Source organism: Pteropus alecto, unplaced genomic scaffold (genome assembly GCF_000325575.1).
Source record: "Pteropus alecto unplaced genomic scaffold, ASM32557v1 scaffold94, whole genome shotgun sequence".
In the NCBI taxonomy this organism is placed as follows: Eukaryota; Metazoa; Chordata; class Mammalia; order Chiroptera; family Pteropodidae; genus Pteropus; species Pteropus alecto.
The window spans coordinates 2,724,302-2,751,834 of record NW_006437736.1 but is presented as its reverse complement, the minus strand read 5'-3'; the positions used below and the strand labels follow the sequence as shown (position 1 = coordinate 2,751,834).

At 44.5% G+C, this 27,533-nt stretch overlaps 1 protein-coding gene across 2 annotated transcripts in view; it reads right to left on the bottom strand.

Annotated features, from left to right (window-relative positions):
* SYN3 (synapsin III) overlaps window positions 1–27,533 on the bottom strand; it is a 420,224-nt gene that overhangs the window by 375,423 nt on the left and 17,268 nt on the right. The window contains exons 1-2 of one of the 2 annotated variants that reach the window (XM_025048692.1): window positions 17,082–17,162; window positions 12,571–13,031 (exon numbers count right to left, since the gene is read on the bottom strand). In XM_025048692.1, the coding sequence (XP_024904460.1) occupies window positions 12,571–12,881 (311 nt within the window). In that variant the 5' untranslated portion in view covers window positions 12,882–13,031; window positions 17,082–17,162. Of the gene's footprint in view, window positions 1–12,570; window positions 13,032–17,081; window positions 17,163–27,533 lie in introns of those variants that run through there. The other variant, XM_006914505.3, reaches the window with a different exon arrangement.

The window sequence follows — 27,533 nt, the reverse complement described above, 5'->3', positions numbered from 1 at the left end:
ACCATACAGGACATTAGCCCAAAGATGCAGGTCAGCCCACAGAAGGGGATCCCAACTCAGTCTGAGGGGCCAGGGGCTGCCTCCCTGGTGAGAGGCCCAGTTCATCCAACGATCCATCCAATATTTGGTACCTTTTCTTCACCAAGGGCCAAGGGTTGCAACGATGAATTTGAGAGGATCTGGATGTGTGTCTATGCATGAGAATATGAGAAGGGCAAATGAGTTGGATAGGTGCTGTGGGCACTAGGGGAGGGTGATGAATTTTCCTGGGGCATGTCCCTAGATGTGCAAGAAAAATGAGCAATAGGCATGAAGCAGAAGATCTAGATTTGAGTTGGCAGCTCTGCCACCTGCTGCGTGTTTTGGACAAGCCTCAACTTCTTCATATGTAAAATGGGGATATGAAAATTTACCCATAGTGTTGTCATGAGGATTAAATGAGAATGCAGATTTGAAAGCCTCTGGGAAGATGTCAAAAATGTGCTGGTAAGTGTGCTGCTCACCTGTGGATTGCCAGGATGGGACTTCACCTCTCCAGGTGAAGAGGTGGGTGGGCAATGTTAGCATCAGAGACAGACCCATGTCCTGTCCAGCTCTGCTATTTACTTCCTAGTGCTGCCTCAGACAAATGTCAACCTTCCCGAGCCCCAGTTTCATTTGTAAATATAAGAACATTACTATGTCTGCCACAAGGCTCCCATGAATGACATCCCTGACACATGGCAGGTATTAAATGTTCATCTCATTCTCTCCTTTCCTTCAGTGGGATAGGTAGAGGGCCAAGGTCATGTAGGTGTATCCCTGGAGAAGTGACTGTATTTCCTTTCTCCAAGAGGAAGAAGGTAGCAGTATCTTCATTGCTCTGAATGGAACTCCTCTTCATGTTTAGCATCATGGAAACCTGCCCCGGCTGCTCCCTGGCACAGGCCTTTAGGGTAAACAAAGTCATCAGCCACCCACACACTGTGACTGCAGAGAGGAGGCCAGAATGTCATCTCCCAGTCTCCACCTCTCTCCTCTCCAAAGACACAACACTGTGGCATCCTTACTCCTGCAGATATCTGAAAGTCCACAACTTTCATCCCACCAAAAGGGTTAACATTTAGAAAGCTAAATTGTTCCCTCAGCAAACACTTAATGCGCATCTATTAAGAGCCCAACCTTGGAAGTTCCATGGGAAAAGTAATAAGTACACTGTAAGGTAATTCATACTGAGGTGCGAGTGACTAATATACAGCCATTCCAGAAAAGGGGTTTAGATGGCACAAGGAGGATAAGAAGGAGGCCACAAAAATATTGAGTGTTTGATTTAAAAAGGGGACGTAGGGCCTGTCAAGGTAAGGAGAGGGCACAGAAAGAGAAGCCTGGGAAAATTTATTTTTCCTCCCTCCCTCCTTTCATCCATCCACTTATCCATCCATCTACCTATCCATCTACTTATCCATCTATCTATCCATCCACCCATCCATCCACCCACCCACCCATCCATCCATCCATCCATCCATCCATCCATCCATCCATCCACCCATCCATCCATCCATCCATCCATTCATCCATCCATCCATCCATCCATCCACCCATCCATCCATCCATCCATCCATTCATCCATCCATCCATCCATCCATCCATCCATCCAGGGTCTACTATGTGCTCAGCACTGTGCTAGTCTCTAGGGACCGCATTAAATTAAAGACCCCCCCTGACTCCCTGCTACTTACAGTCTACCTGGGAGGCAGGCCCAGAAGAGGAACTAGATTGAATACTTGCCCTGATTCCTGTCCTTCCTACGAAAAGCTGCCAACTGACAAACCACATGGAGTCCACAGTCCTGTTTTATCGGGCTTAAATTGTATACTTTTAAGTTTAAAACAGAAAACTTATATAAAAAATTCAGATTTCTGCCTTCCCTTGAAAATTAATAATGGCAACACCAGGCCCTTCTTCTCTCATGGCAGAAATTGGCTGAGTGGACCCCAGCTGCTGCCTTCAAAGGGGAATTCCATTCTCACGCCCAGCACAGTCCCCACTGCTCCTTGTCATCTCATTGAAAGTTAAACCAAATGGCAGATATATTTTTCATAGAGCTTGAGCTGTTACTTTCCTTGTAGCAGGGAAATATTCCTCAACGCTCGTCCTTTTTCCTACCACCTGTCCCTTCACTCACCGACTGGCTTGTCTCCTGCGAACAGCTGCACAGGCAAGCCCTAATTTAACTAATTCCATTCTGAAGATGGCAATTAGCTGAGTGCAAATCTTCAGGAAGCACACACCTCTGCCCTTCCTGCAAAGCCAGGGTGGGGGGTGAGGAAAATGGACACGAAGCACCATGCCCTCTCTTGCCATCACGGAGAGACCCCTCCTGCCAAAGAAACACATCCTAGGCAGGCTTCCACAGGCCCTAGGAGAAGAGACGTTCTGTAATGAGGCTGGTATCTGCCCAGGGCCCTGCATCCCCCAAGGGAAGGCTGTAACTGGGCGGGGTGAAGTCTGTAGGAACAGGAACAGCGATTGCTAAGGAAGCCCATGGCATCTGAGGGACTCCTTCGAAAGGTCATTCAGAGGGTCTGAGCAAGAAAACCACATGTTGGAGGATGAGGAAAGACTCGCAAGTTAAATTGTTGAACTCCTCAGAGAAAATCAGGGCAAGAACAGGAAAGATGACTGAGACACAAAGTCAGAGAGGACAAAATGAAAAGCTTCAGGTCCAAGAATCCTTTAAGGGCTTACGGACTGACCCCTTTACACTCTGAGCCTCTTTTGTATTATTCCTTCCAAATGGCCAGCCCAACTGTGCTTGAACATCTGCAAGTGACGGGGGGCTCACTCGATCTTTGGATGACTTCCCTATTCTATATACTGAGCTGAGATACGCCACCCTCTTTGTTGACTCCTTTGGTCCTAGTTCTACCAGTGAGGAGTCACATGAAGCAAGTCCTCTAACTCGATGGTTTCTATACTTGGCTCTACAGTATTTAAAAAAAAAAAAAAAGTTTCCTGAGCTCCACTCTAGATATTCTGATTCCGTAATCCTAGGGGGACAACTTGGTGTGGCCGATCCTTCATCCATTCTGATTTCTAATAACAGCACCTCCATTGCATTTACAGTGATGGAACCAAGAGTCTCTCTTACACAGTCTTGGTGGGACTGTCCCAAGGACACACTGTGGAAGCAGCCAGGGATTTGATTTTTGCACAGAGAGGCACAAGGCTGGGAGGGAACAGGCGCTGACTTTTCCAGAGAATGCCCACAAGTCTCTGCCTTCTAGATCCTGGGCAGAACCCTGGGTTCTGACCTCTCCAAGACTCGGGTCTTTGCATTTTCTTTTGATTCTGTGAGCTTCCCACATATTTCCAATAAATTCCCATTTTCCCTAAGTCAGCCACAGTCTACTTTTCTTGTAAACCAAGAACACTATCCAATGCAGAAGGTGTATGGTGGTGCCTGGGAGTCTGAAAGTCACTCTGATGGTTTTTCGGGGACTGTGATCTTAGTCCATCATCGTCATTTGACTTAAGAGCAAACTGAGGCCGAGAGGAAAGTGGCTCTGCCAAGATCCCACAGCGGCAGCAGAGAAGGGAGAAATTAGGAAGAAGCAGCATCCATCAGATTTCTCCCCATCTTCCCTTCTGCTCGAAGACATTTCCCCCAGATTTTCTAGCCACAGTTTCAGAGGGTGAAGACTCTACCAAGGCGGGAGACAACTCTTCACTGTTTTCCCCCTCCCTCTCTCTCTCCTTGCGAGAGCTCGGGTAGGAAGCAGCAGGGGCACCAGGCCTCTGGATTGGATGGCTCAAAGACCTCACGGAGAGGGGTCAGCACTTGAAAAATTCCTCAAGTCAAAGGGCTTGGGGCTTGGGTGCCACACAAGGCCCTCACTGTGTGCTCACATTGTCTCCCTGATAAAAGGGGCCGGGCCTGGGAAAAGGGAGCCTGTCTCCAGGCGACTGGGCAGGCTGCTGGGGAATGCCCAAGGCCCCTCCCCTCCCCCCGGCACCAGGGCCAGGCCTTCGAGGGGGAGGGGCAGGGGGTGCCCAGAGTAGGAGGGATGAGTCCAAAAGTCCAGCACCACTCCAGGTGGTGTTGCTCGGCCCGTGTGATACAGTGAATGATGCTAGAAGAAAGGTGACATTAGGCCTATCTCCTTCTCTCTCCGGCCCCTGCATTCCCCCACAGGAAACAGGGCCTGTATTTGTTCAAAATGAGTCTTAGGGACGGGGAAGTGGTGGGGGTTGGCATAAGGATTTTGTTTCCCAGAGCCAACTGTCTTCAACAGAGAGGTGTGTGCCTCAGCTGTGAGGTCCCCGACCAATTCAAGGAGGAGGGGACCAACTCCAGCCCCCATTTTCTCCTCTTCAGAGTAGAGTGTCTGCCAGTCTCCCAGCATCCAGACACCCCTCCTCCAGGGCTTCTGGAAGACAGCCCTCAAGCATATCCAGCTGAACTGAGCTTCATGCCAAGTGGCTTCCTTCCGCCTGGCTCCCAATGCTATTATATCCACCAGCAATTAGTAATTGCAATTAATTGTTAATAACAGTTACCATTTCAGTGCCTGTTATGACAGGCTAAGCTCTGTACCAGCCCCACCCATGCCATCATCTTTAATCTTTACATTAACTCTTCACAAAAAGATCTGCCACCGCCCTGCCTTACAGCTGAGGAACGTGAGGTTTGGAGGTCAGGCTTGCTGAAGGTGACTAAGTAAGAGGGAGAATGGGGACCCAGGCAGTCTGCCTCCAGACTGTCCACTCCATTTCGCTCCCTTCCTGCTGGTGACTGACAGTCCTCAGTCCTCATCACAGGCAGGGAAAGCTGCTCTCTGAGAATGGGGTCATTTGCTGGGGGGTGGGGTGAGGTGCTGGTTTGGCTCCTCCACCAGAAAACAAGCCCAAAGGCCAGGCTCTCACTGGGTCTGTGTTAGCACAGCCGGGCACTGTCTCTCGTTGCTATCCCCATTAATAGGATGGCCTGATAAAATATAGGCCAGCCAGTTAAATTTGAATTCCAGATAAATAACACATAAGTAAGTAGCATAAGTCTGTACCAAATATTGCATGGGATATACTTATGTTGATTCATTGTTTATCTAAGTATGAACTGACATCTCATATTTTTATTTGCTAAATCTGGCAACTCTCCCCCAAAGCCATTGCTGGTAATGCCAGCTTTGAGTTCAAACCCTCCACGGGTGGCACAGTGAGAAGCAGAATGTCCTGGTCACCATGGCGCCAATTAGACCCACTACAAGGCGTTGAGGGTGCACCAGGATGCCTTGCCCCTAAGGCAGAGGCTAGAGCCTTTGGTTATCAGCTGGACGGGAAGGAGGAGAGGGAACCTGGGGAGTGGGCTAGACAGATGCCTCAGGTATGCCTCCTGAATTCTAGGGCCGCTGAGTGTTTTCTGCACAAGACTCTCCCAGGGCAGCCTCGGTCCAGAACTTTCCCATAATAATAATGGCATTTAGCAAGAGCATCCATTTATCCATTAATTAAATCATCCAATATCCCGTCTTACCCTGTGCCGGGCACTGTGCCAGCCTCTGAGGACACAGTGGATTAACAACGGAGCCATGAGCTCTGCCTCTTACGATCTAGCACAACACTGTGTCGCAGGTGAGCGAACAGGACACACTGAAAAACCCCCGTGAGGGAGGGGAGCAAAGTGCTCTCACTGGAGCCTCAGAACACTCCCGTGAGATCAATGGTATGATGAAGGGAGTGCCATTATGATCCCCACTTTATAGATGAGGAAACTGAGGTGCAGAATGGTGAAGCAGCTTGGCTGAGACCTCAGAGCTGGTGAGTGGCGGGGCTGGGACTTCAATCCGGACCTCCCACCTGTGAGCTCTGAGTTTTCTGCATTTTATCTTTTTTTCCCATCTGAATTCTCTCAGGAAACATGTCTGATGTGTGTTAGGAAGTCACATCTTTAACGCTGAAAAAGGGAAAAAGAACGGAAAGACCTTGGAGGTGCTCCTTTTGTGTTTCATAAAGAGGACAACTATCTCAGGGCAATTTTTACAAAGAGTCCAATTCCCAAACCTGAGCTCATGAGTGTCCGGACGGCTACAGGGACCCCCTTTCCCTTGGCACCTTAACATTCTGGCTGCCCAAGGGCCCTGGCAGGTGGGGCCGCCTGGCTCCAGGTGGGATGCTTTCCTCTGAGGGTGAGGTCACCAGGATCCTAAGCTTGGCCACCAGGCTGTAACGTGGAGTCCCGCCATTCTGTCTGCTTCCGCTGCTTTCGGATGCCCAGTATGTGCGGGTGTGTGTATCCGTGTGGGGATCCGGCGCCTGGCTGGATGGGCCAGCACCCTCCCACCCAGCATAGGGCCTGCGCTCAGGTGGACGTGGGAAGAAGGACAAGAGAACAGGGCTGTCCCAGGTGGTCTGAACTGTTCCCAGATGCCACTGACATTCACTCTGATTCTGAGCTCAGAGCCTCAGTTTTCCTTATTTATAAAATGAGAATAGTAATCGTACTCCACACAGTTGTGGGAGGGTTAAATGAGAGAAGCTATGCGAACCATTTAGCACAACGTCTGGTCATGGAAAGAGCATAAATGTTTGCCATATGACAATGATCCCGTCCTCAGAGAGCTCGTGCTTATTCACCTGTGTGGTCATTCGTTTCTTGAATGAGACTTTTCAGCATCTACCTCGTGCCAAACACGGAAGCCCTGGGCAGTGGTCAGCAGGTGGCATAGCACCACCAGAGATGCCTTTTAAGCAGTTAGTTCCATTCAAGTCCCAACTTAGCTACCCTCCTGTTCCAGCTCCTCGAGCAGGTCTGTGATCTCTGTGCCCTGCTTCCTCACCTGTGAAATGCACCCCCTCCACAAACCAGGAAATGCAGAGCAGCATTGTGCTGGTAAATTCTTAACAACTGGCTCTCTGGGAAGAACTGAAAGGCCTGGTTTATAGCATTTGCCAATTTCTGTGGTGTAAATACTCTCACTGTGACCACTGTGACTTTCTGTTGGATTGAGTAGGAAAGGGAAAAGGGAGATTTAAGAATGCCACCAAGGTCACTCCTCAATTTCACTGTCGCAGCCCTACCTGTCATTACCAATAACTTATCACCTCTAAAATCATTCATTCGATCAACTGACATTTCCTAATTATCCACCTGCCCTGTTCTAGCACTGGGATATAAGACGGCCTCTAGGTGTGGGTGGGTGGTGGTGGCTTCGAGGACACAAATCACCATAGAGCATAATCATTCTCAGTGAATCTGGAAATGCACAAGGTGCTTTAATGGGTATCATTAGCATTATTTAGTCAGACAGTATAGCCTGATAGACTTCAAGATGGAAGGATGGTAGCCGAGGGGTGTTTCAAACCAAGAATCTTCACTTCATTCCTTTCCTTGATTTCACTCTGGACTGGACTGAACTAGAAGAATTCTCTTTAGAATGGACTAAACATTTTGACCTAAGATTGATTATAAAATCTATGCAATCTGGCTGAGATTTTATCCAAGTAGGAAAAAGCAAACAAAACAAAACAACAACAACAACAACAAAAAGAAACCATAGGGAAGGGTGGAGAATAAAAGGGAAGGTAACAATAAATCATTGTTGAAACGGAATAGCAGACATTCTGGGAACAAGGCCACTGGAGGGAGGGGTTGGGGGCAAAGGTTGCTGCTTCCATGCCCCCCTCATCCCAACAGCCCCCTCCCCAATGCCATCCGGGCTTCAGAGACCTTATCACTAAAACTGAGAGCAGGGAGTTACACCCAAACCCCAACATGGTCATGAGCAATCTTTTCATTTTTGTCATCATGATCAATGCTTTGATTTTGAAAATCACACCTGGCATTCTGGTACATTCTGTGGGCTGTAGTAAAAGTTTCTGTCTTTTTTCTTTTTAGTAACAATCTCAAATAGTCTTACAGTTATTCCAGCATACTGGGAAATAAAGAGCCAAGATTTTACAGATAAGTGAGTAAAAACAAAAGCCCCTTAACTGTGTGTACTCGCTTGCTGACTCCTAAGGTAAGGTGAGTCTCAGGCCCCATTCTGCCTATTAAAAGCTATGCTGATTGGACTGGGGTGGGGCAATGACATATGTAAATTAAACACTTACTCTGTTGAACACCAGGGACATAAAGAAGAATAAGATACTGCCTTGTTCTTGCAGAAAAGGTGGACACTCAATAGCCAAGTATAATATAATGTGATGTGTGCAGCAATGGCACAATGGGATATGTATTAAGTTATACAGGGAGGGAGTGGTTAGCACTGTTAGCAGGGTGAAGTCTGTCAGGAAAGACTTCACAGAAGAGGTGACACCTGACCAGGTTTTTAAAGATGAAATGAAATTGGCAAAGTGAACAAGATCGGGAAGGGTATTCCAGGGAACGGGGAACAGAATGTGCTGAGGCAAAAAGGTATGTTTGAGAACTATGAGTTGTTTGCTATTTCTTTGGAATAAATAGAGAAGCAGGAAGTAGAGCTGCAGAACTAGAGGGAGGGCAGACATGCTTAGGACTTTGAATTTGAACTTGAAGACAATCATGTACCACTAAAGGATTATAAAGGGGGATGTACAGTGGGGCATGGGCGCAGATTGATTAGATTTGTGTTTCAGAAAGACGGCATCTTGGTGGTGACATGGAAGGTAACCAGATAGGATCAAAACTCGGGGCCTGACACCAGGAAAGCTGCTGGAAAATTCTAGGTAGGGAATGAGTAGAAAGGTAGTAGGGCTAAAGAAAACTGAGCTTGAAATCCGTGCATTTTATTTCTTCCTTTCCCTTATGGTTCTATGATTGAGTGATTTTTCCCTCATCCCAGAGGACAGCAACAAATTAAGTTTGAAGATACTACTGAGCCAGATCTTATGGACCAAGGATTCCCAAACACCCTTGCCCTAGCCAGGCCCACCTCCAGGGGAAACCCTCCAAAGTGGTGGGATCTTAAAATGCTCGGCCATGAGTTCTTCCCAGCAAAGGTGTCTTTGAGAACCTTTGTTTCTCCTCTGCAAATAAAAAGTCTTTCCCTTCCCAGGTCACTGGCCAGGTATCAGATCATCCTTGGGCGGGGAAGCGGGGGTGGGGGGGTGGTGCAAGCTGGTTCACAGAGTCTGCAGGTTGACCTCAGCCAGGAGGGGAAAAATGGGGGGCTCTTGTAACTCCATCGCCTGCAAAGAAACCTGATTCTGTAGGAAGGGTCTGGATGGGGATGAGAAAGACAGAGGATCTGGGGCTGAGAAGGGGGAAAAGGGAGCAGCATTGTTCCTGGTGGGTTCCCTCTGGGTTCAGACGGTGGATCATCTCCCGCCTCATTATCATCTCAAAAGAGAAAGAAAGGGGCTGTGAGAGCTGGCTTCCCCCTTTAACAACTTCTTCCTCTCAGGAGACAGTTCCACAATGAAGGAGGGGCTGGGCAGGGGCCTGACCGAGGCAGCCCAGGCTCTGCCAAAGCTGCCCAGGGACAGTGGGGCTGGCCTGCCACCTGCTGGCCACTTCTGGTAGTGGGGACAGGTATCCTTCTGGTACTGCAAGGAAGGATCAGATTCTGAAACAGCTAGCATCCATTTGGAGAAAGTTGGGAATGTATTGACATTAAAAAAAGTTGAGAAGTTTGTAAAGAATGTAAAATGCAGTTCTATATGAGAAACTTATGTATCTGCGAGCAGGAAGCCTCTATCACATTCAATGAGTGCAGAGTCAACTTCCAGGGAAGTTAATGAGTCTCAACTTCTCACTTCTTCCCTTTTTTATCCATTGAGGAGCAAGAAGGAGATTGGTATTCTCAAGACCTAATTAAAGTGTGGGTATATGAGTATGATTGACATAGACTGGGAGAAATTCCTCCAGCCAAAATTGTATCCCCCACCAGTGTGCACAGACTAAAATTTACACATCGATCATGCCTGTGGATTACAGAGATTGAAGAACAAAGTCAAAATTTAAATGTTACTTGGCTGAGGCCATTCATTGCACTCCGGCCTCATTCACTGTACCTCTACACTATCCTACATACCATAGAGGCTCTGGGGGACTAATAAGACCTGACTTTATCACGTGAGAGTTAGCAGGGAAGAGTGACCAGTAGGAAACCCCAGTACAATAAGATAAATCCTTATCCAATACTGGGCAAGAAAAGATTAAACAAGAGGCTGCTGTCAAAATGATTAATGTTGCACAGAAGGTCACAATAATCTGTGATAATAATATACATTTAAATAGTATTTACTATCTACCAGACATCCTAAGTACTTTTTAATTCAGATTTTAACTCTATTTACATTTATTAACTCTACAAGGTCGGTATTGTCCCCACTCAGGTGCAGTCGCTTGCATAGGTCATATAGCTTACTAAGGAGTAGAGAAGGGATTTATACCAAGGTAGCCTAGCTCTGAAGTCTATGTTCTTAACCATGGCACCATGTTGCTGTTTATTAGCTCAGTCTGTTTATAGGAGGTAACTTTCCCGACAAATAATTCTTTTTTTTTTCCATTGAGATATAATTGACATAATATTGTGTAAGTTTAAGGCATACAACAAATCAATTCGATACATTCATATTGCAATATGATTGCCATTGTAGCATTAGCTAACGCCTCTATTTGGTCACATAAGCAATCATAGCTCATTGTGGTGGAAATAATTAAGATGTATTCTCTCAGAAAGTTTAATATGCAGAATACAATTTTGTTGTCTACAACCACTGTGATGTGCATTAGACCTTCAGGACTTTCTACTAGTTGCAAGTATGTACCTTCAGCGGCATCTCTCCTATCCCCCCAGCCCCCCGCCCCTGGTAACCACCATTCCACTCTGTTTTTGCCAGTTTGGTTTTCTAGACTACACACATGAGAGACAGCACACAGTATTCCTGGAAAATTTGTTTTTAAATACCTCCACCACCATGTCATGGTAAAACCTGACTGAGTTAGGGATAACACCATCAGCAAAGAACACTTAAAATCAAGATCAAGCATTGGGTTGAAGAGAATCAGAGGACCGCGAAGGCCATGCAGGCATTTTGATTACCAGATGGATTGGCTGCAGGATTGCACAGGCAAGAGTGTTTGGAGGCAACGTCTCTGCAGAAATCAACCCCTAAGCTCAGAACCTAAAGATGGTACTTCACATAAGCGGAGATGAATGAGGTTTCATGATAACAGCCTTCAAGCAAGCAGTCACAGTGAAGACTATACAGACTGGATCAGAACAGAGGCCATGCGTGTGACCACTGTGGTTAAGAGGAAGTGATTTCTTTGCAGGAAAGTAAAGACTGACATCTGAACCTGCTAAAGATGCTTTAATGTTGACTGTATTAAATATGTATTATAAACTATAAATATCTCCCACTCAGTCATTCCCAACCTGAATTAACATCTCAAGGAATGAATATGAGTCATGTATACGTATCAGAATAATGGAGCATCTGTTAGTTATGCTTAGTGAACTGGCTGCATTAATTTATTCATTTAATACGTATTTGCCAGGCACCTACTATGTGGCAGCCTTTAGAAATACATGCATGCAACCTTGTTCTCCAGCCCCCATGGCTGTCCATAGGCCAACTGTCAGCATTGCCCTGGATGGAGAGAGAGCTCCCATGTCTCCACATGTGGGCTTATTTCCTGGATTGCAGATTCTCTGTATCCAGCTGGACCGGTAATATTTATCAGCTCTCTCTACCAAAAATTTGCAGTAGCGATCTATTCTCTAACTGCAGCTCCATGTGAGCAGGGCCTGTTCACCATTTACCTGAGCACCTAAGGCTGTGTCTTGTACTCAACTTGTGCTCAGTAACTACCTATGAATAACTGCAATGACCTTGATACAGTCTCTGGCCCCGAGGAGCTTACCATTGAGCAGCACTGCCTGAGAAGAGACTGGGATGTGTGTCATCTCTGCCCACCTTTGTTGTTAAGAGAACAAGCTCTGGGCCAGTCTGCCAGTATGTGGAAGATTGGGACGCCAACTCAGGCACCTTGGTCTCAAGGGTTTAAATAAGGATGGCGGACCTTCGTTGGTTTCTTTTATCCTCATAGCAACCTCATTTTATGGGAGGAAGATGGCTGAGGCTGAAAGAGGTTAAGCAACTCGCTAGAATTATTTCAGATTTTAAAAGTTTTCTGTTTTTAGAAAGATAAGAGGGTGTACATACCACATATCATATAATACTTCCAGTGGGCTCTGCACAGTAGCCCGTATCAAACGTATTCAGATGTTTGCAGCAAGTCACCTGGACAAGCACAGTGAGTGGCATCGTGAAGGCTATTACAGTCTCACCTTCCTTCAGATCAGACTTGGCAGTCAAATAGATTATAAAATATTTTTTACTTTTCAGTGCTTTTTGGATTTAGGATCTGCAGGTGAGCGACTGTGGACCTGTATATGTAAAGCCCCAAGGAAAGAATATGGTACAAAGTAGGTGCCATGCACCTGGCACACAGGAGCCACGTGGCAAATATTAGTTTCCTTCCCTCCAGCCAGTCTCTCTACCACTGAGCCTGTTGTAACTCTGCCACTCCATCCCCACCAAGAGTGAGATAAGCCCCATCTCCTCACTTGTCCCCAAGTGGGAAGACCTGTAGTTCCTGCTTACCAGTCTGTGTGGGCATCATCGATCACCAACAGGATCCTGGGCCTTTGAACAACAGGCGTGGAGGGGCCCGGAGGCTCCATCAGCCCTGAGGGGGCCTGCGAGGTCTGTTTCATGGCACTGGAGAAGGAGCTAAAAAGGCTGGATCCTGGAGAGGAGAAGGAGGCCGCCAGGGGCTGGGGGTGCCTCCGCTCCATGGCCGGGGAGGCGGGGGAACTGGTGGAGCTGTCGGGGCGCTGCAGGTCTGTCATATAGCCGTTAGGCAGGTTGGCGACAAAGCTGCTGTCAGAGAGGCGTCGCCGAAGGAAATTCATGGCTGTGGGTGGACAAGGTGGCTAGATCTTCCTCAGACTTGTCCAGGAGAAGCCCCGAATACAGGTCGCCAGGGAGAGCAAGTGGTAGGGTCTTGGACCAGAAGGGCCAGGGGGATGCTGCACGAGTCCGCTTCAGCTGTCTCCGTTTACCTGTAGAAATGAGCCAACACACACATTAGTGGAAACAATCTCCGCCCCATAAGAGCAAACAGATATGGTACCTTCCTGTCTGATGCTGGGGGCAATGTAAAGTGGGGCATCTTCTTGAAGAGAAATTTGGCAACGTGTAATTAGAGCAAACTCTTTTAACCCACAATTTCCATTTTCTGGAATTCTATCCCAGGAAAGGAATCCGAGTTACAGAAAAGGCCTCCTGCACAAATGTCTTTACCATCACATTATGTGCACCAGCAAAATACTGGAAAAGCTCTCAACGTTCAATCGCAGGGTGACAAATAAATAAACTACAGCATTCAATGAAACCTTTTGTGGCTAATTTTAAAAAGTACTCAAAAAGGGGTTTTAGTAACAAAAGTTTTGATGCTGTAAATAAAGATCATGATACAAAATTATAGGTACAGAATGAATATCACCACATACAATTTGAAATAACAAAACTTTGGAAAGAAAATTCATTGGAATGTTAACAGTGATTGTATTTGGGGAATGCAATTACAGGGCTTTTTTTTTTTTTTTTTTTTTTTTTTTTGACTTTTTTTTTCACTTACTTATATTTTCCAGATTTCCTAGAACATATATGCTTTGGACAGATTTGTGCACCCCAAACTTATATGTTGAAGCCCTAACCCCCAATGTGCTGGTATTTGGAGATAGAGCCTTTGGGAGGTAGTTAGGTTAGATGAGGTCAACAGGGTAGGGCCCTCGTGATAGAATTAGTGTCCTTATGAGAAGAGACACCAGAGAGCTTGCTTTCCCTCTGACATATAAGGACACAGGGAGAAGGTGGCTGAAAGCCAAGACGATCGCTCTCACCAGAAACTGGCCATGCTGACATCCCGATCTTAGACTTCCCGCCTCCAGAACTGTGAGAAAATAAATTTCTGTTGTCCAAGCCACTCAGTCTACGGTATTTTGTTTATGGCAGACTGAGCAGACTAATAATCTCATAAGTATTGCTTTTCTGAACAGAATAAGTTTTTAAAAATTGTTCATGAGATTAAAATATCCCATTGAGAAAAATGATTATTTAAACCGGAAGATTAGACCCCTCTTATATTTTTTGTTAACATTATTTTATATTTTTCAGGTAAAGTGAGCCCTCCTACGTAGATTTTTCTTTCTCAAGATTGTTTTGGGTATTCTAGTTCCTGTTATCCTATGCATTTTAAAATCTACTCGTATAACAAGTCTGTTGGGATATTGTTTGAGATTACATAAAATCTATAGCTCAGTTTGGGTAGAGCAGACTTCTCAACAACATTGAAGTTTTCACTTCATGAACATGTAGAGTTCTTTACTGATAAACTTTAGTTTCTCTCAGAAATGTTTTGTGATTTTCATTACAGCACATATTTTGTTAAATTAATGATAAATTAAAAAACTGTTTTCTAAGTTTCACTTTCCATTTGTTTGCTGCTATTATCATTTTTGCGAGTTATTGTCGATATATTGATCTGATAGATTCGATTATTGTTTCTAGTGGTTGTTTTGCAGAAAACTTCAGATTTTCTATTTAAACAATGATGTCATTTACAAAGAGATATCTCTACTTCTCCCTTTCCAATCTTAATGTCTTTTACGTCTTTCACTTCTCTAATTACAGTAGCTAGGACCTACACTGCTGAATAGAAATGATGAAAGCAGATACCCTCATCTTGTTCTCAACCTTAGGGAGACAATGTTCAATATCTCACATTACAGTAATAAGGTGTTAGCTGTACGTTTTTTGTAAATGCTCTTTATCAGATTGAGATTGTTTCCTTGTAGTCTTAGTAGGTTGAGAGTTTTATCATGAATGGATGTTGGATTTGCTAAGTAATTTTCAAAATTGATTGAGAGAACTATGTTTTTAAAAATCACTTATTTATTTAACGTGGTGAATTACACTAATTGATTTTCAAATGTTAAACCAAACTTGCACTCCTGGAATAAATCCCAGGAGTTATAGGTTGCTGGATTCAATCTGATAATACTTTGTTGAGGACTTTTGTGTCCATGTTCACGAGAAATATTGGTCTACAGTCTTCTTTTCTGGCAACGTCTTTGCCTAGTTTTGTGCCAGGGTAATGCTGACTTCACAAAATATGTTGGGAAGTGTTCCCGCCTTTTCTATTTTCCAAAAGAGTTCATGTAATATTGGTTTTCTTTTTCTTAACTCATTTCCCATTTAGAAAAAAAAATGTGCAGCTCGCTGCCAGCATTAACATCACACATAAGAATGCTACATTTTCTAGGATTTGACATTTCCAGCGATTCAGAATTACTATATTTTGTAAATGGAAATACCACTACTAAAAACAGAATGCTATAAATAGAATGATGTCATTTGTTTCCAAAGACTATCGATATACTAGAGCAATGTGAAAATAATAACAAATGAGATAATTCATGGCAAACTCTGAGGGTGAAGTTAGGTCTGTAATCCACTGGGTAAACACTGCAGTATTCTTAGGGCAAACAGGAAATGGTTAAATTATTGGCAGAATTCAACACCGAAGCCATCTGGGGCTGATTTTTTCTTTGCTGGAAAGTTGTTAGTAAGGAACTCAATCCCTTTCATAAATCTATATTCTGTTTCTTGTTATTTCAGTATTGGTAATATGGGATTTCAAGCTATTTGTCCATTTCATGAGTTGTGACTTATTGGCATAAAATTGTTCATAATTTTCGTTATCATCCTTTCATTTTCTGTAGGATATGTAGCGATTTCCTCTTATATTCCTAATAATGGTTATTTGTCTTTGCTCTCTTTTTGATTAATCTGTATTGCTAAGAATCTATAAATTTTGTTAATCTTTTAAAGAACCAACTTGCAGCCATTTCTATTTTCTCCATCATCTGTTTTCTACTCCACTGATATTTGTTCTTTATTATTTCCTCTCTTCTTTACTTTAGCTTTAATTTGTTCTTCTTTTTTCTAGAAGCTTAAGATGGAAACATAGATCATTAAATTTATACCTTTCTTCTTTTCAAACATAAATATTTAAAGTAGTGGATTTCCCTCTATGCACTGTTTTCGCTGCATCTCGGAAATTTGACATGTATTTTCGTTATCGTTCAATTCAAATTATTCTTAATTTCTTTGAGATTCTTTTTTGAGTCATGTGTTATCTAATCATATATTTAATTTTTAAATTACAGTGCTCTTTCAGATATTTTATTGTTATTGCTTTTGATATAATTCATGTATGATTAATGAATAGCGTCTATAAGATTTTAATCCTTTGACATCTTTGACATTCATTGAGATTAATTTTATGACTCAATATACTCTATCTTGATGAATGTTCCATATACTTGAAAAGAATGTGTATTTGCAGTTGTCATGTGTAATGTTCTATAAATATCAATTAGATTGCTGTAAAGTCAGGTTCCCAAGCCAGGAAGCTGACTTTGCCATGGTGATTTGCAAGCAGGAAGTTTATTGGAGAGTGCTCCCATGATTACCAACTGTGGGCAAGTACACAAAGCAAAAATGGGCTGAAAGAGAGGTTGAACTACAATCCAGTTTTAATAGAGGCCTCACTTGAGCTTGTTGGAAACATGGAACTGGGGAATCTCTTCAGAGTTCCTCATTTTCCAGTTACTCTGTTAGCCTGTACTCATTCTACTGAGCTGTCAAACTAATAAAGCTGCAGTGTTCTGCTGTGGTTCTAGCTGTTCTGTGTCACGTGGACTGGGGAATGCTTTCAAGGACAAGCCACGTAAATGTGGATCTCACTTAGTGGTTCTCATCTTTCAAGGATCAAATCCCCTCCATATTCTACCTACTTTTTGCTTCTCTCCAGGAACTTCAAATAGTTTCTTTTAAACATTTTATCCAAAGTTTATAATTACCATCTATGAGAGGGTTAGCACAACACAAGCTATTGAGTCATTACTGGAACTGAATCTCTTTCATTTTAAAAATGCTAGATAAAAAAGTTAACAAAATGTTAGAGTTGAAGAGACCTTAGAGATTATTTAACACTCTCTTCTTTAGGAAATCTGATTAACCTTGCACTAGCGGAAATTCCCCACCTTCAGAAGAATCACCTCATTATCTTCTGATCAACTCTAAAGGTCAAAGGCTCTTCCTGTAACTTCTCTCTACTTCAGTCTCCAGGTGAGCTTTACAATCTGGTAAAGGGAGGCAGATAATGAACAAGTAAACACATATGTGTGGGTTGGGGCGAGAGCTAGTAAGGAGTACACAGAGTGCAATCATTGAGGTTAACATGCGGAGGGGCAGGGAAGGCCTCTCTGAGGAGCTGACCTTTAAGCTGACACATGAAAAATGAGGGGAATGGGAAGTGCATATGCAAAGGCCCTGAGGTAGGAAAGAGCTAGGCAATTTGAAGAATAGAAGAAAGGCCAGCCTAACCAGGAAACAAGAAGATTTTTATAAGAAAATGTTTAGAGAAGTAAAGAGGGGCCAACTTATGAATATAATATAATAACTGAAAATAATTTTGATTTTAATCTAAGTGTGAAAGTAAGCCACTAGAGGGTTATAAACAAAAGAGAAACAAAACCTAATCTACCTGGCTACTATGTGGAAAACAGACTGTATAGCATGTATATGGAAACAGCCAGGCAAGTTAGGAGATGGTTAGTCATTTGGGTCCTTAAGTGTGAAAAGAAGGGAGTGAGTTGGATTATGTGATTTGCAAGATGTCTTCCTGTTCTGTGAGTCATTCACTTCCTGAACTCCTAGAGGCTGGATATCTCTTCAATGCCAACCTAAATCTAATACTGGGACAAAGTGGGGATGACAGGGATTCCGAGGGGAAAAGAAGGACAGAAAGACTGACTGCGACGGAATCTAGTAGGCCAGGGAGTACTAAGCCCCATGCCACTAGAGGGCAGCAGTGACCACACTCACACTCAAGTGTCTCATAGACACCCCAGATTCATTTCCTTGCTTACATCACCCTCAGATGAATTTAGGTACCTGAGCCCCCACTGCCCCACAGAAGTACCACTATCAATCCATTCAGGCCAGAAACCTGAGTCTCACACTTTACTCCTCCTTAACCCTCACCAATTCCAGCCACTCATCACTAGGCCCTGTCAGTTCTGTCTCCTCAAACATCTTTAATTTCCTCTCTTCTCTATCATTTCTACCATAGTCTTGGTTCACATGCTATTATGTTTAAAAAATAGGCCAAAGACCTTAATGGATACATCACCAAAGAAGATATACAGATGGCAAATAGCATCCAAAAAGATGTTCCACATCATATGTTTGACATCAGGGAAATTCAAATTAAAACAACAAAGAGATGTCACTACACATCTATTAGAATGGCTAAAATCTGGAACACTGACAACACCAAATACTGACAAGGATGTGGAGCAACAGGAACTCTCATTCATTGCTGATGAGAATGCAAAATGATACAGCCATTTTGGAAGACAGTTTGGTGGTTTCTCATAAAGCTCAACACACTCTTAGCATATAATCCATTAATCATGCTCCTTAATATTTACCCAAAGGAGTTGAAAACATGCCCACACAAAAACCTGCAGGCAGATGTTTATAGCAGGATGTTTAGTCACACTCACCAAAACTTAGAAGCAACCAAGATGTCCTTCAGGAGGTGAATAGATAAACTGTAGTACATCCAGACAAGTGAGTATCATGGAGTACTCTTAAATGCATATTACCAAATGAAAGAAGCCAGCTAGCAAAGGCCACATACAGTGCGATTCCAACTATAAGACATCCTAGAAAAGGCAAAACTATGGAGACAGTACAGTTGACCCTTGAACAACACAGGGGTTAGGGACACCGATCCTTTGCACAGCCAGAAATCTGTGTATAACTTTAGACTTCCCCAAAACTTAACTACCAAGGGTCTTACTGATAACATAGTTAATTAACACTTATTTTACATTATGTGTATTATATCCTGAATTATCACAATAAAATAAGCTAGATAAAAGAAAATATTATTGAGAAAATCATAAAAAAGAGAAAATACTTCACAGAATTTATTGAAAAAGACTCGGACATAAGTGGACCTACACTGTTCAAATCCTTGTTATTCAAGGGTCAACTAGCATCTTGGTATGAATTACCTTTTGCTGGTTCTAGGGTTTGCCAGGGGTAGGGAGTAGGGTAAATAAGTAGGTGGAGCACAGAGGATCTTTAGGGAAGTGAAAATATCCTGTATGATACCATAATGATGGATATATGTCATTAAACATTTGTCCAAATCTACAGAACGTATAACAGCAAGAGTGAACCACAATGCAAACTATGAACTTTGAGTGATTATGCCAATATAGATTCATTGATTGTAATAAATGTTCCACTCTGATAGGGGATGTTGATAATGGGGGAGGATATGCATGTGTAGGGGCAAGGGTTATATGGGAAATCTCTCTACCTCCCCCTCAATTTGCTGTGAACCTGAAACTAAAATAACAATGCTTTACTGGAAAAAAAAATTCTTCAAATGCAAGACCCCTACCAAACCCAGGCTAATGAATACCATGGGCCCAGCCCTCCGGTGCTGGACACAGCTAGACAGAGTGAGCAAGCCTGAAGGTTAAGCTCACGCACCTTGAAACCAGACTGCCTATATTCTAATCCCATCTCTGCTACCTACTACCACGTAAATTTCGTAACCTCTCTGTGCCTCGTTTTCCTCATCTGTAAAATGGGGATAGTATAATAGTACATCTCATAGGATTCTTGAGAAAATTAAGTGACTTAATATACAGAACAGTGCCTGGCACCTGGTGAGCAGTCCATGTTAGCTGTTGTTATTATTCTGGTTGCTTTTTAGACAATGTGTGTTTCTCACTCCCAGAAGGACTGCCAGTATGGTCAGCTTGTGTTTGGGAGGCAATGTGGCAGAGACAGCAGTATTTACATGAGAACGAGCCTTGGATTGATCCCATTTTGAAACCCACCTCTGCCTCTTGCTGCTGAGTAACATTTAGGCCACAGGTTCTCGATGAGCAAAGTGAAAATACGAATCCCCACTTTCCTACTCCACAAATCTTTGAGTAGACCAAAATAAAATGCAATAAGTTGCTTTTTGAAATATTTATTTTTTAAGTTAACATGGAGTAAAACACCTTTTTTGGTGTAAAATTCTATGCATTTTAACACATTCATGTAACCTCCCCAACCAGGTCACAGAAGAGTTCCATCAACCCACATGAAATCGATTTTTAATCTTTAACGTGCTCTGCAAATGTCGATGGCATGGTGTTTCATGGGCTAATACCTGGATCTCCTGCAAAGGTTCGTTAGATAAGGAATATTCAAGGCCTGGCACATTTCTTAGAAAAGAAAGGAAGAAGGTGATTTCCAACGATTGAACTTCCTGTCCACCAGTTGCCTTTGCGCTGGCCTTTCCTTCACCTGGAGCACTCTTTCTATGAACACAGGCATGCCTTACTCCCTCGTCCCCTTCAGATCTCAAATGTCACCTTCTCAGCAAGGCCTCCCCTGACCACCCGTGGTTAAACTGTCTGGTACTTCAAATCTCTCCTACCCAATCTCACTTGTTTTGTTTTCCATACCACGCATCGCCTTCTATACTATATAACTGACTTATTTTTTTGCTTCTTGTTGAGTCTCTACTCCCTCTGATAAAATGGAAGCCTTCTGATTTGCTCACTACTGTATCCTAAGATCTTAGAGAAGTACCTAACATCTGGTAGAGGTACAACAAATATCTGTCGTGTGAACTTGTTTAAAATAACAGAAATGAAATTAAACCATCCTCACCTTTTGTTCGTAAAGACTAAATGCGTGATTACATGAAAGAAAGCAGCTATCACAGTATCTGACACATCAGCCTCAGCTGAACCAAAACTGGAATAATGCGAAAGAATATCTGATATCATGTTTTAGTAAGCTCCTCCCCCATGTAAACACAAGACACATAAATTCCCTCTCCAGCTTCTGCTCAATGAGTGCTGAAAGAGTTTCTTCTTCTCCCTTTAGGAACCAGCATTTGGATAATTAACAGATGCTGAAACCCTTTCTGCATGAGCAGAAAGTGTAAAAATTCATAGAGACAACATAGGCTGGGCTCCAACAATATATTGATGAGCACAGGCAATGTGGGAGTTCTAGCATGAGCCAGAGAACCCAGAGGCTGTCCACTCAAGATTCAGAGCTAAGAGATGTTTAACTTCCTGAAAAAAAAAGGTCAAACACGCATCTGTGGAGAGAGCGGCCCCATCTCCACAAACAGATCCCTGGGGCCTTTCATCCTCTGAGCTCTTTTCCAGCCACGGCTACATGAAAGTGTGTGCTGTCTTTGATGAGTTCAAATCCATTCACATAGACCTTGATCTCCTGTGAGTGGTAACACTCTCGTTCCCATGGGTGGGACACCGTGGGTTCCCCGCCCTGGAGGACTAGGGTTTCAGAGCTAGGATTTGTGCATGAGTGAGCTTTCTGCACCAACAACTCCCACCCTTGTTGGAAATTTTGTGGGAGAGTGCCTCCTTGAGATCAAGAGGAGTGAGATTCCTCCACTTATTCAAGACCACCCTCCCTAATCTGAAATACATTCAAATGCCAAAACAGTCAAGTTAAAGCTTTTAACTTAAAATTACAAAGCGACTATAACTGTGTTATCCACAAAATAATCACCATATTTATTTATAAACAGGATTTATAGAGCTCACCAGGGACTGCCAGGTAGGATTGGGATACAAGGTTGGTGTTATCTTACAATCGTGCTGGCTTGCCTCTGATTTATCAAGACTTTCAGCTGAAGGCATTGTCAAAAATGTAAACAGAGGTCCTTCATAACCTGAGGTCTGGAGCTAAATGGTCTTCTTGAGCCCCTCTGTGATTGCTCTCCTTCAGAATAAGTAAAGGTGATTTTCAGTGGTGTTAACTTACTGTAAAATGAACCATATATATAGTTTTGTGGTCTATTTCACAATATTGTTTCTAGGCATTTTCATTCTTAACTGGGGCCAGAGAGATGCCCACGTTGGTGATCATCTAGAATGAGGACCCCTCTGAGCAAGATCCTCTCCTGAGGGTGAACAGCTCTGCCTCCCTGGCCAGTTCGTATTCACATCAGTCAGGCTCAAACCCCGAAGATAACATTCCACTCATAGTCCTCCCTCGTCCTCCACGTGCTCCATGGATTCTGTCTTTTCAAACAGCTCTCGAATTCAATCCCATCTCTCTCCTCCCTCAATGCTAGGCCGCCCTCATGTCTCACGGGTACAAGTGCTATATTGCACAGGCATGTTTTCTGTTCCAGTCCCTTTCTCACCTCTTGGGCCCTTAGACTAGACGTGATCACATCATTTCGTGCAGAAAACTTTTCTGTGGTTGCCCATGGCCCTCTTCACATTCAGGCTTGAAACTCCAGCTGTCTCGTCTCCAGCTCAGAACAGACCCCTCCTGCTTCCACGCTACCCTCATCTCCCTTCTCTGGCTAAATCGTATTCATGTGTTGACTGACCCTTTGGGACTTCTCTGATCCTCTTCTCTACACTCGCCAAATGTGGGGCAACCTGAACGCGACTGACCCTTTCTCAAGGATGGCTCTCACACATGCAGCAGCCCCAGCCTGGCACAGCCTTCTCCTCCGCGGCACAGTTAAGTCTCACCTTCCTTCAGAACTCACCTCCTGCATCCCTCCTTCAGGACGGTCTTCCTAACCACCCCCAGCACACGCCAGGCTGGGTAAGGGCAGTTCCTGTGCCCTTAGAGACCACTCCTGGGTTTCTTTCCATCATAAGCTGATTGCTGTTGATCTGCAAACTCCAATCACCTGGGACACTTTCTAACAATACAAATTCCCAGGCTTCACCCTCAGAGGCACTGATTCTATAGGTTGGAAAAGTGGTCCAGAATCTGTATTTAACCATCTCTCCAAATCATCCAAATGATTTGCTGCAGTTGGTCCATGAGCCACATGTCAAGAAAGACTTCTCCAGACCAGACTCTCCAAGATGGGAAATGCATCCCCTGGGGACTTCCAGGATGATACACTGGACTGCAGGAAAAAATTGTTTGAACTTCTATTTCATGTTTTGACCTCATCCCTAAACTTCTTTTTGTGTGTGTGTGTTCATTTTACGGACACAACATATCAGTAAAGCATTTGTGATTTATAAATAAATAAATACACCTATGTCGGGGTAGGCAATTTTGCAGTTTTAATTATCAGCCATGATTCTTCACCCCTCCCAGGATTTAAGCAGTTTGCCAAGTGACTTTGCAGCTCCTTCCACTAAAGGCTGAGTGACTCCCATGCTCAATGACTTTGGGCCCAGCCATGGGTCTAGCTTTGGCTGATGGAATGAGGGCCAACCTGACAGTGTACCAGTTCTGAGCCATGGACCCAAGAGACATCATGTGTTTCTATTTGCCCTCTTGCACCTCTGCCATTGCCATGGGGACATGTCCCATGGGTTGGCCCACGGGTCCGAGGAGGAGGAGAGATGTGTGAAGAAGACCCAGACTCTAGCTGCACCTTAGTGCCACCCAGATCAGCTCGCCTAAAATTAGTCAATGCGCAATCAACCTGAAGACACGTGAACAAACGTTTATCATCTCTGCCACCCAGAGATGTTTGTTATTTTCATGGCCCCTGATATGGCAATGATTGTTTAGATTTCAGTCTCACTGAAGGTAGGATCTGTATTTCAGCTCTGCATCCATAGCACCTTGTAGACCCTCAGTAAATAACTGAATGAATGCATGGGGTTTTTCTCAATTTCCTGAGAAAACTCTAACCAATACTCTCTGTGGCTCTGTTTGAAAGGACTTATGATTCACTTTTCCAAAACCAGTCACAAGGGGTGGGGCTGCTGGTGCTTCCCAGGTCACCTTTTCTGCCAGTCAGACTCAGAGCTTGGTGTTCAAGGGCACCCTAGAATCATATACAATCTTGAGGTCAAAATACTACTCCCTATTCACCCTAGTCTTTCTTAAAATTAAATCTCTCAGTGGCCCAAGGGCTGACTTTGGCCCAGGTTCTTTTCTTTGACCAGTCAGGGTCTCCATCTCACCAACCCCCATAAGCCAACGAGACCCCAGTATCCAATCTCTGTCTTGAAACCTTGACTTAGGTCCCAGAACACTTCCGCAGACTAGCACCTGTTGCCTCTGTGAGGACACCAAGGCTCCCAGAGCTGTGGCTGCTGTGCCCATGTACCTGGTTGGAAACCCAAGCCCTAGCCTCTTCCAAAATCAGGCTGCAAATGCTGTTCCTTCAATCCCTGCCAAAGAAAACCTTGAAAGCCTGTGTCCTAATTTTGTTGAGAAAACCTGGCTATTTATACATTGGGAAAAAAATTAGTATCCAAGGGAACATCTGAGTCTCTGGCCCCATCAGTGTGAGTCTGACTGTGCTCCCCAAAGCCCACCCCCAGAGTGGCATCTGCCTGAAGGTTCTCCTGCTCGCACTTCACTCTGCAGCAACAGGCCAGAAAACAGAATGTTTGGGTTCTCTAAATGAAGTCGAGGAGTTCTGAACTTTGAGATTGTCACCGGGGTATGGCGTGTGGCTGGGAGTAGGGGGATAGAGTGAGGGGGGTGTCCCTTGATGGAGAGCAACAGGATCTGGAATGCTCCCCCAGCAGAGATCCCCGTGCCGCATTCTGCATGCAGGCCTGCTCAGAAAATGCACGTTGGGCAGCATCCACGCCACCTGTATGTTTTTATCTCATTTACAAAGAACACTTCCAGGGAGGTACCATCTTCGTAAAGGAATTTGTGCTCTCCTCCCTTCTCTCTTCCCTTCACATCTTTTTCATCCTTCCTGAGTCCTTCCTGAGTCTTTACCTTCCATTCCTCCCTTAAATCAGAGCATTATTTTCAGAAACGAATTTTGAATTTGAAAAGGAGTTGGTACTATTTCTCACTTAATACAGAATTCCCTTCTATGGTGTGTCCAATATAAAATTAATTGCTGTTATTCATTGAGCACCTATGAAGTATCAAATACTCTGCTAGGAGATCTATATAGAGATATATAATCTATATTATATACATAAAATCTTTATTTTCTAATTCAGATATTAGAATCTGTCTTGTAGGTATTATTTCCTTTAAACAAATAAAATGAACCCTCAGAGGGGTTAAGTTACTTAATCAAGATCAAACAACAGGTCAGTGGCAGAAGCAGAATTTATAACCACGTAATGCAGTGCCTAAAATTCTGAAGTAAAATCTTAGGATCTAGTTCGACTACCTCATTTTATGAATACAGAGCCAAGAGAAGTTTTATTTTACATTGGTTCATTTAGTTATCATAACAATCATATGCGATATAAACTATTATTAACACCATCTCCATTTTACAGATGTGGACACTGAGACACGGGGAGATGAAGTGACTCATCCAAAGCCTTATGTCTGGTTCAGTGGTGGAGAAGGGATTCATACTCAGGCACTCTGGGTCCTGGGTCCAGTTTTAACTATAGCATGTTGCCTTCCCATGGCGCAGACCGGATGAGATGTAGACAAGAACAAAGCGCCTCGGGAGCCCAGTCATGATGGCCAGGAGCCTTTCCTGTCTTCTCCAGTTTCACGCTCAGTGGGGCCCCCAGGTGGAAATCCAATTCCACAGGAAGGGAGCAGAGAGTGGAATGGCCTTGGGGTTTTCTTGTGCTTATCACTGCTCCTTTCTTCCTTCTCAGTGCTGGGCCCAGAAGTCGACTATAAAATGCTTATTTGCACCAGCTTTGGAGAGGGCCCTGCTGCTGGCCTCTCACGTGACTTGGGGTAAAGCTGACAACACAGCTGACAGAGTGGCCAGCAAAGCATCTGAATCACTGCTGCCCAGAAAAAGACCAATAGTCTTGTCAGGGCACCATGGCCCAGACTTATACCACTTAATTTCCAGTCTCCAGGCTGGATGATCCATGATGCTTGCTGGGCGTAGGGAGGAGGTAAATAAGCAGGGAGTAGGCACCAGGACAGCCCACATGAAAGCATAATAGCCATGCCGATGGTGGTGGTGGTGCTGACTACCATTTGCTGAGCCTCTTTGAGGAGGCAGGGACTGCACATGAATGGCCTACTGATGTTCCCCCACTCTTACGACAACCCTGCCCAGGAAGCGCTATCACCCCCATTTCATAGAGGAGGAAACCGAGGTCCAGAGATGAGAATCTACTCCTGGGCATTCAACTTATAAATGATAATTACAGCTCTTCCAGGCCCTGTTCTAAGCACTTACACGTATTAACGCAGGCCATCCTTCCTCCAGCCTGGTGAGGTAGGTGTGCTACTCTTACCCGTACTGTACGGATGGAGAAACTGAGGCCCGAAGTTACACGGCTGGTAAGTGGCAGAGCTGAAACTCAAACCCAGGCAACCTGGAGGGCATGGTCCTAACCACTAAACAGCTCTGGAGGGCATGGTCCTAACCACTAAGCAGCACTGCCCCTCCCAAGATGCAAACCCAGGTCTGTCTGGGACCAGGGCCTACTGACTTTCCTTCGCATCATGGTGCCTCAGGCACTTGTGAGCCCGGACTCTGTTCTCCATCCTCTGTGACCTGCTCCCCACAACACCCCTCCACCCCCCACTCCACGGTTTCACATCTCCATTCCCTCTGTCTTCCGTGACCTTCCTTTTTCTTTCCTACGTTCTTCAGCTGGTTAATTCCGACTTAGCTCATCCTTCTCCGGGGAGGCTTCCCTGACTATGCTCACCAATCACTTGGGACCAAGAGAACTTCTCTGTGTCCCTGCAAAACCCTGTGCACGCCCATCACTGCAGATTTGGGAGAGGACCACGTCCGGCTGAGGACACACTGAGTTGGAGATGGCAGCAGGCAGCCCCTGGAGTCAGGGAGAGATGCCAGTACTGCCAAGGTCTGGGAACCAGATGAAGCATTCCTTTCTGCTGAGTCAGAAAACACATGGAGCCAAATAAGTAACCTTCTTCCGAGAGACAAAGGAGACTTTTGGGAGACTCACTTAGGCACACAAAGTACCTGAGGATGCAAAAAAAACCAAGGGGGCTGGCGCTAAAACTAGCAGGAAACTCCAGCCACCTACAACACCTGAGTGAAGCTACTGAAAGGGGTGTGTGTGTGTGTGTGTGTGTGTGTGTGTGTGTGTGTGCGCGCGCGCGCGTGCGCATGTGTATGTGTATGTGGAATTTTGAGAAAGGGGTCAGTAACAGGAAGGGGAGGGGGGACAGGGTGGGGGGGAGAGAGAGAGAGGGGGAGAGAGGGGGAGAGAGGGGGAGAGAGAGAGAAAGTGTGTGAGCTAGAAGACACAGAAATAGGGACAGGACAGCGAGAGACAAAGAGACAGAGATGGATAGGGATAGACAGAGAGAAAGAGACAGAGACAGAAAAAGACACACACAGAGACAAGATTAGAGAGACAGAGAAAGACAGAGACAGAGAGAGGTAGAAAAAGACAGGGAGATACATGGAGAAAGACAGAGACATCTCCCTCTCTCTCCCTCTCTCTCCTCCCTCTCTCTCTCCTTCTCTCCACAGGGAGACACTGAAAGAGACAGAAATAGAG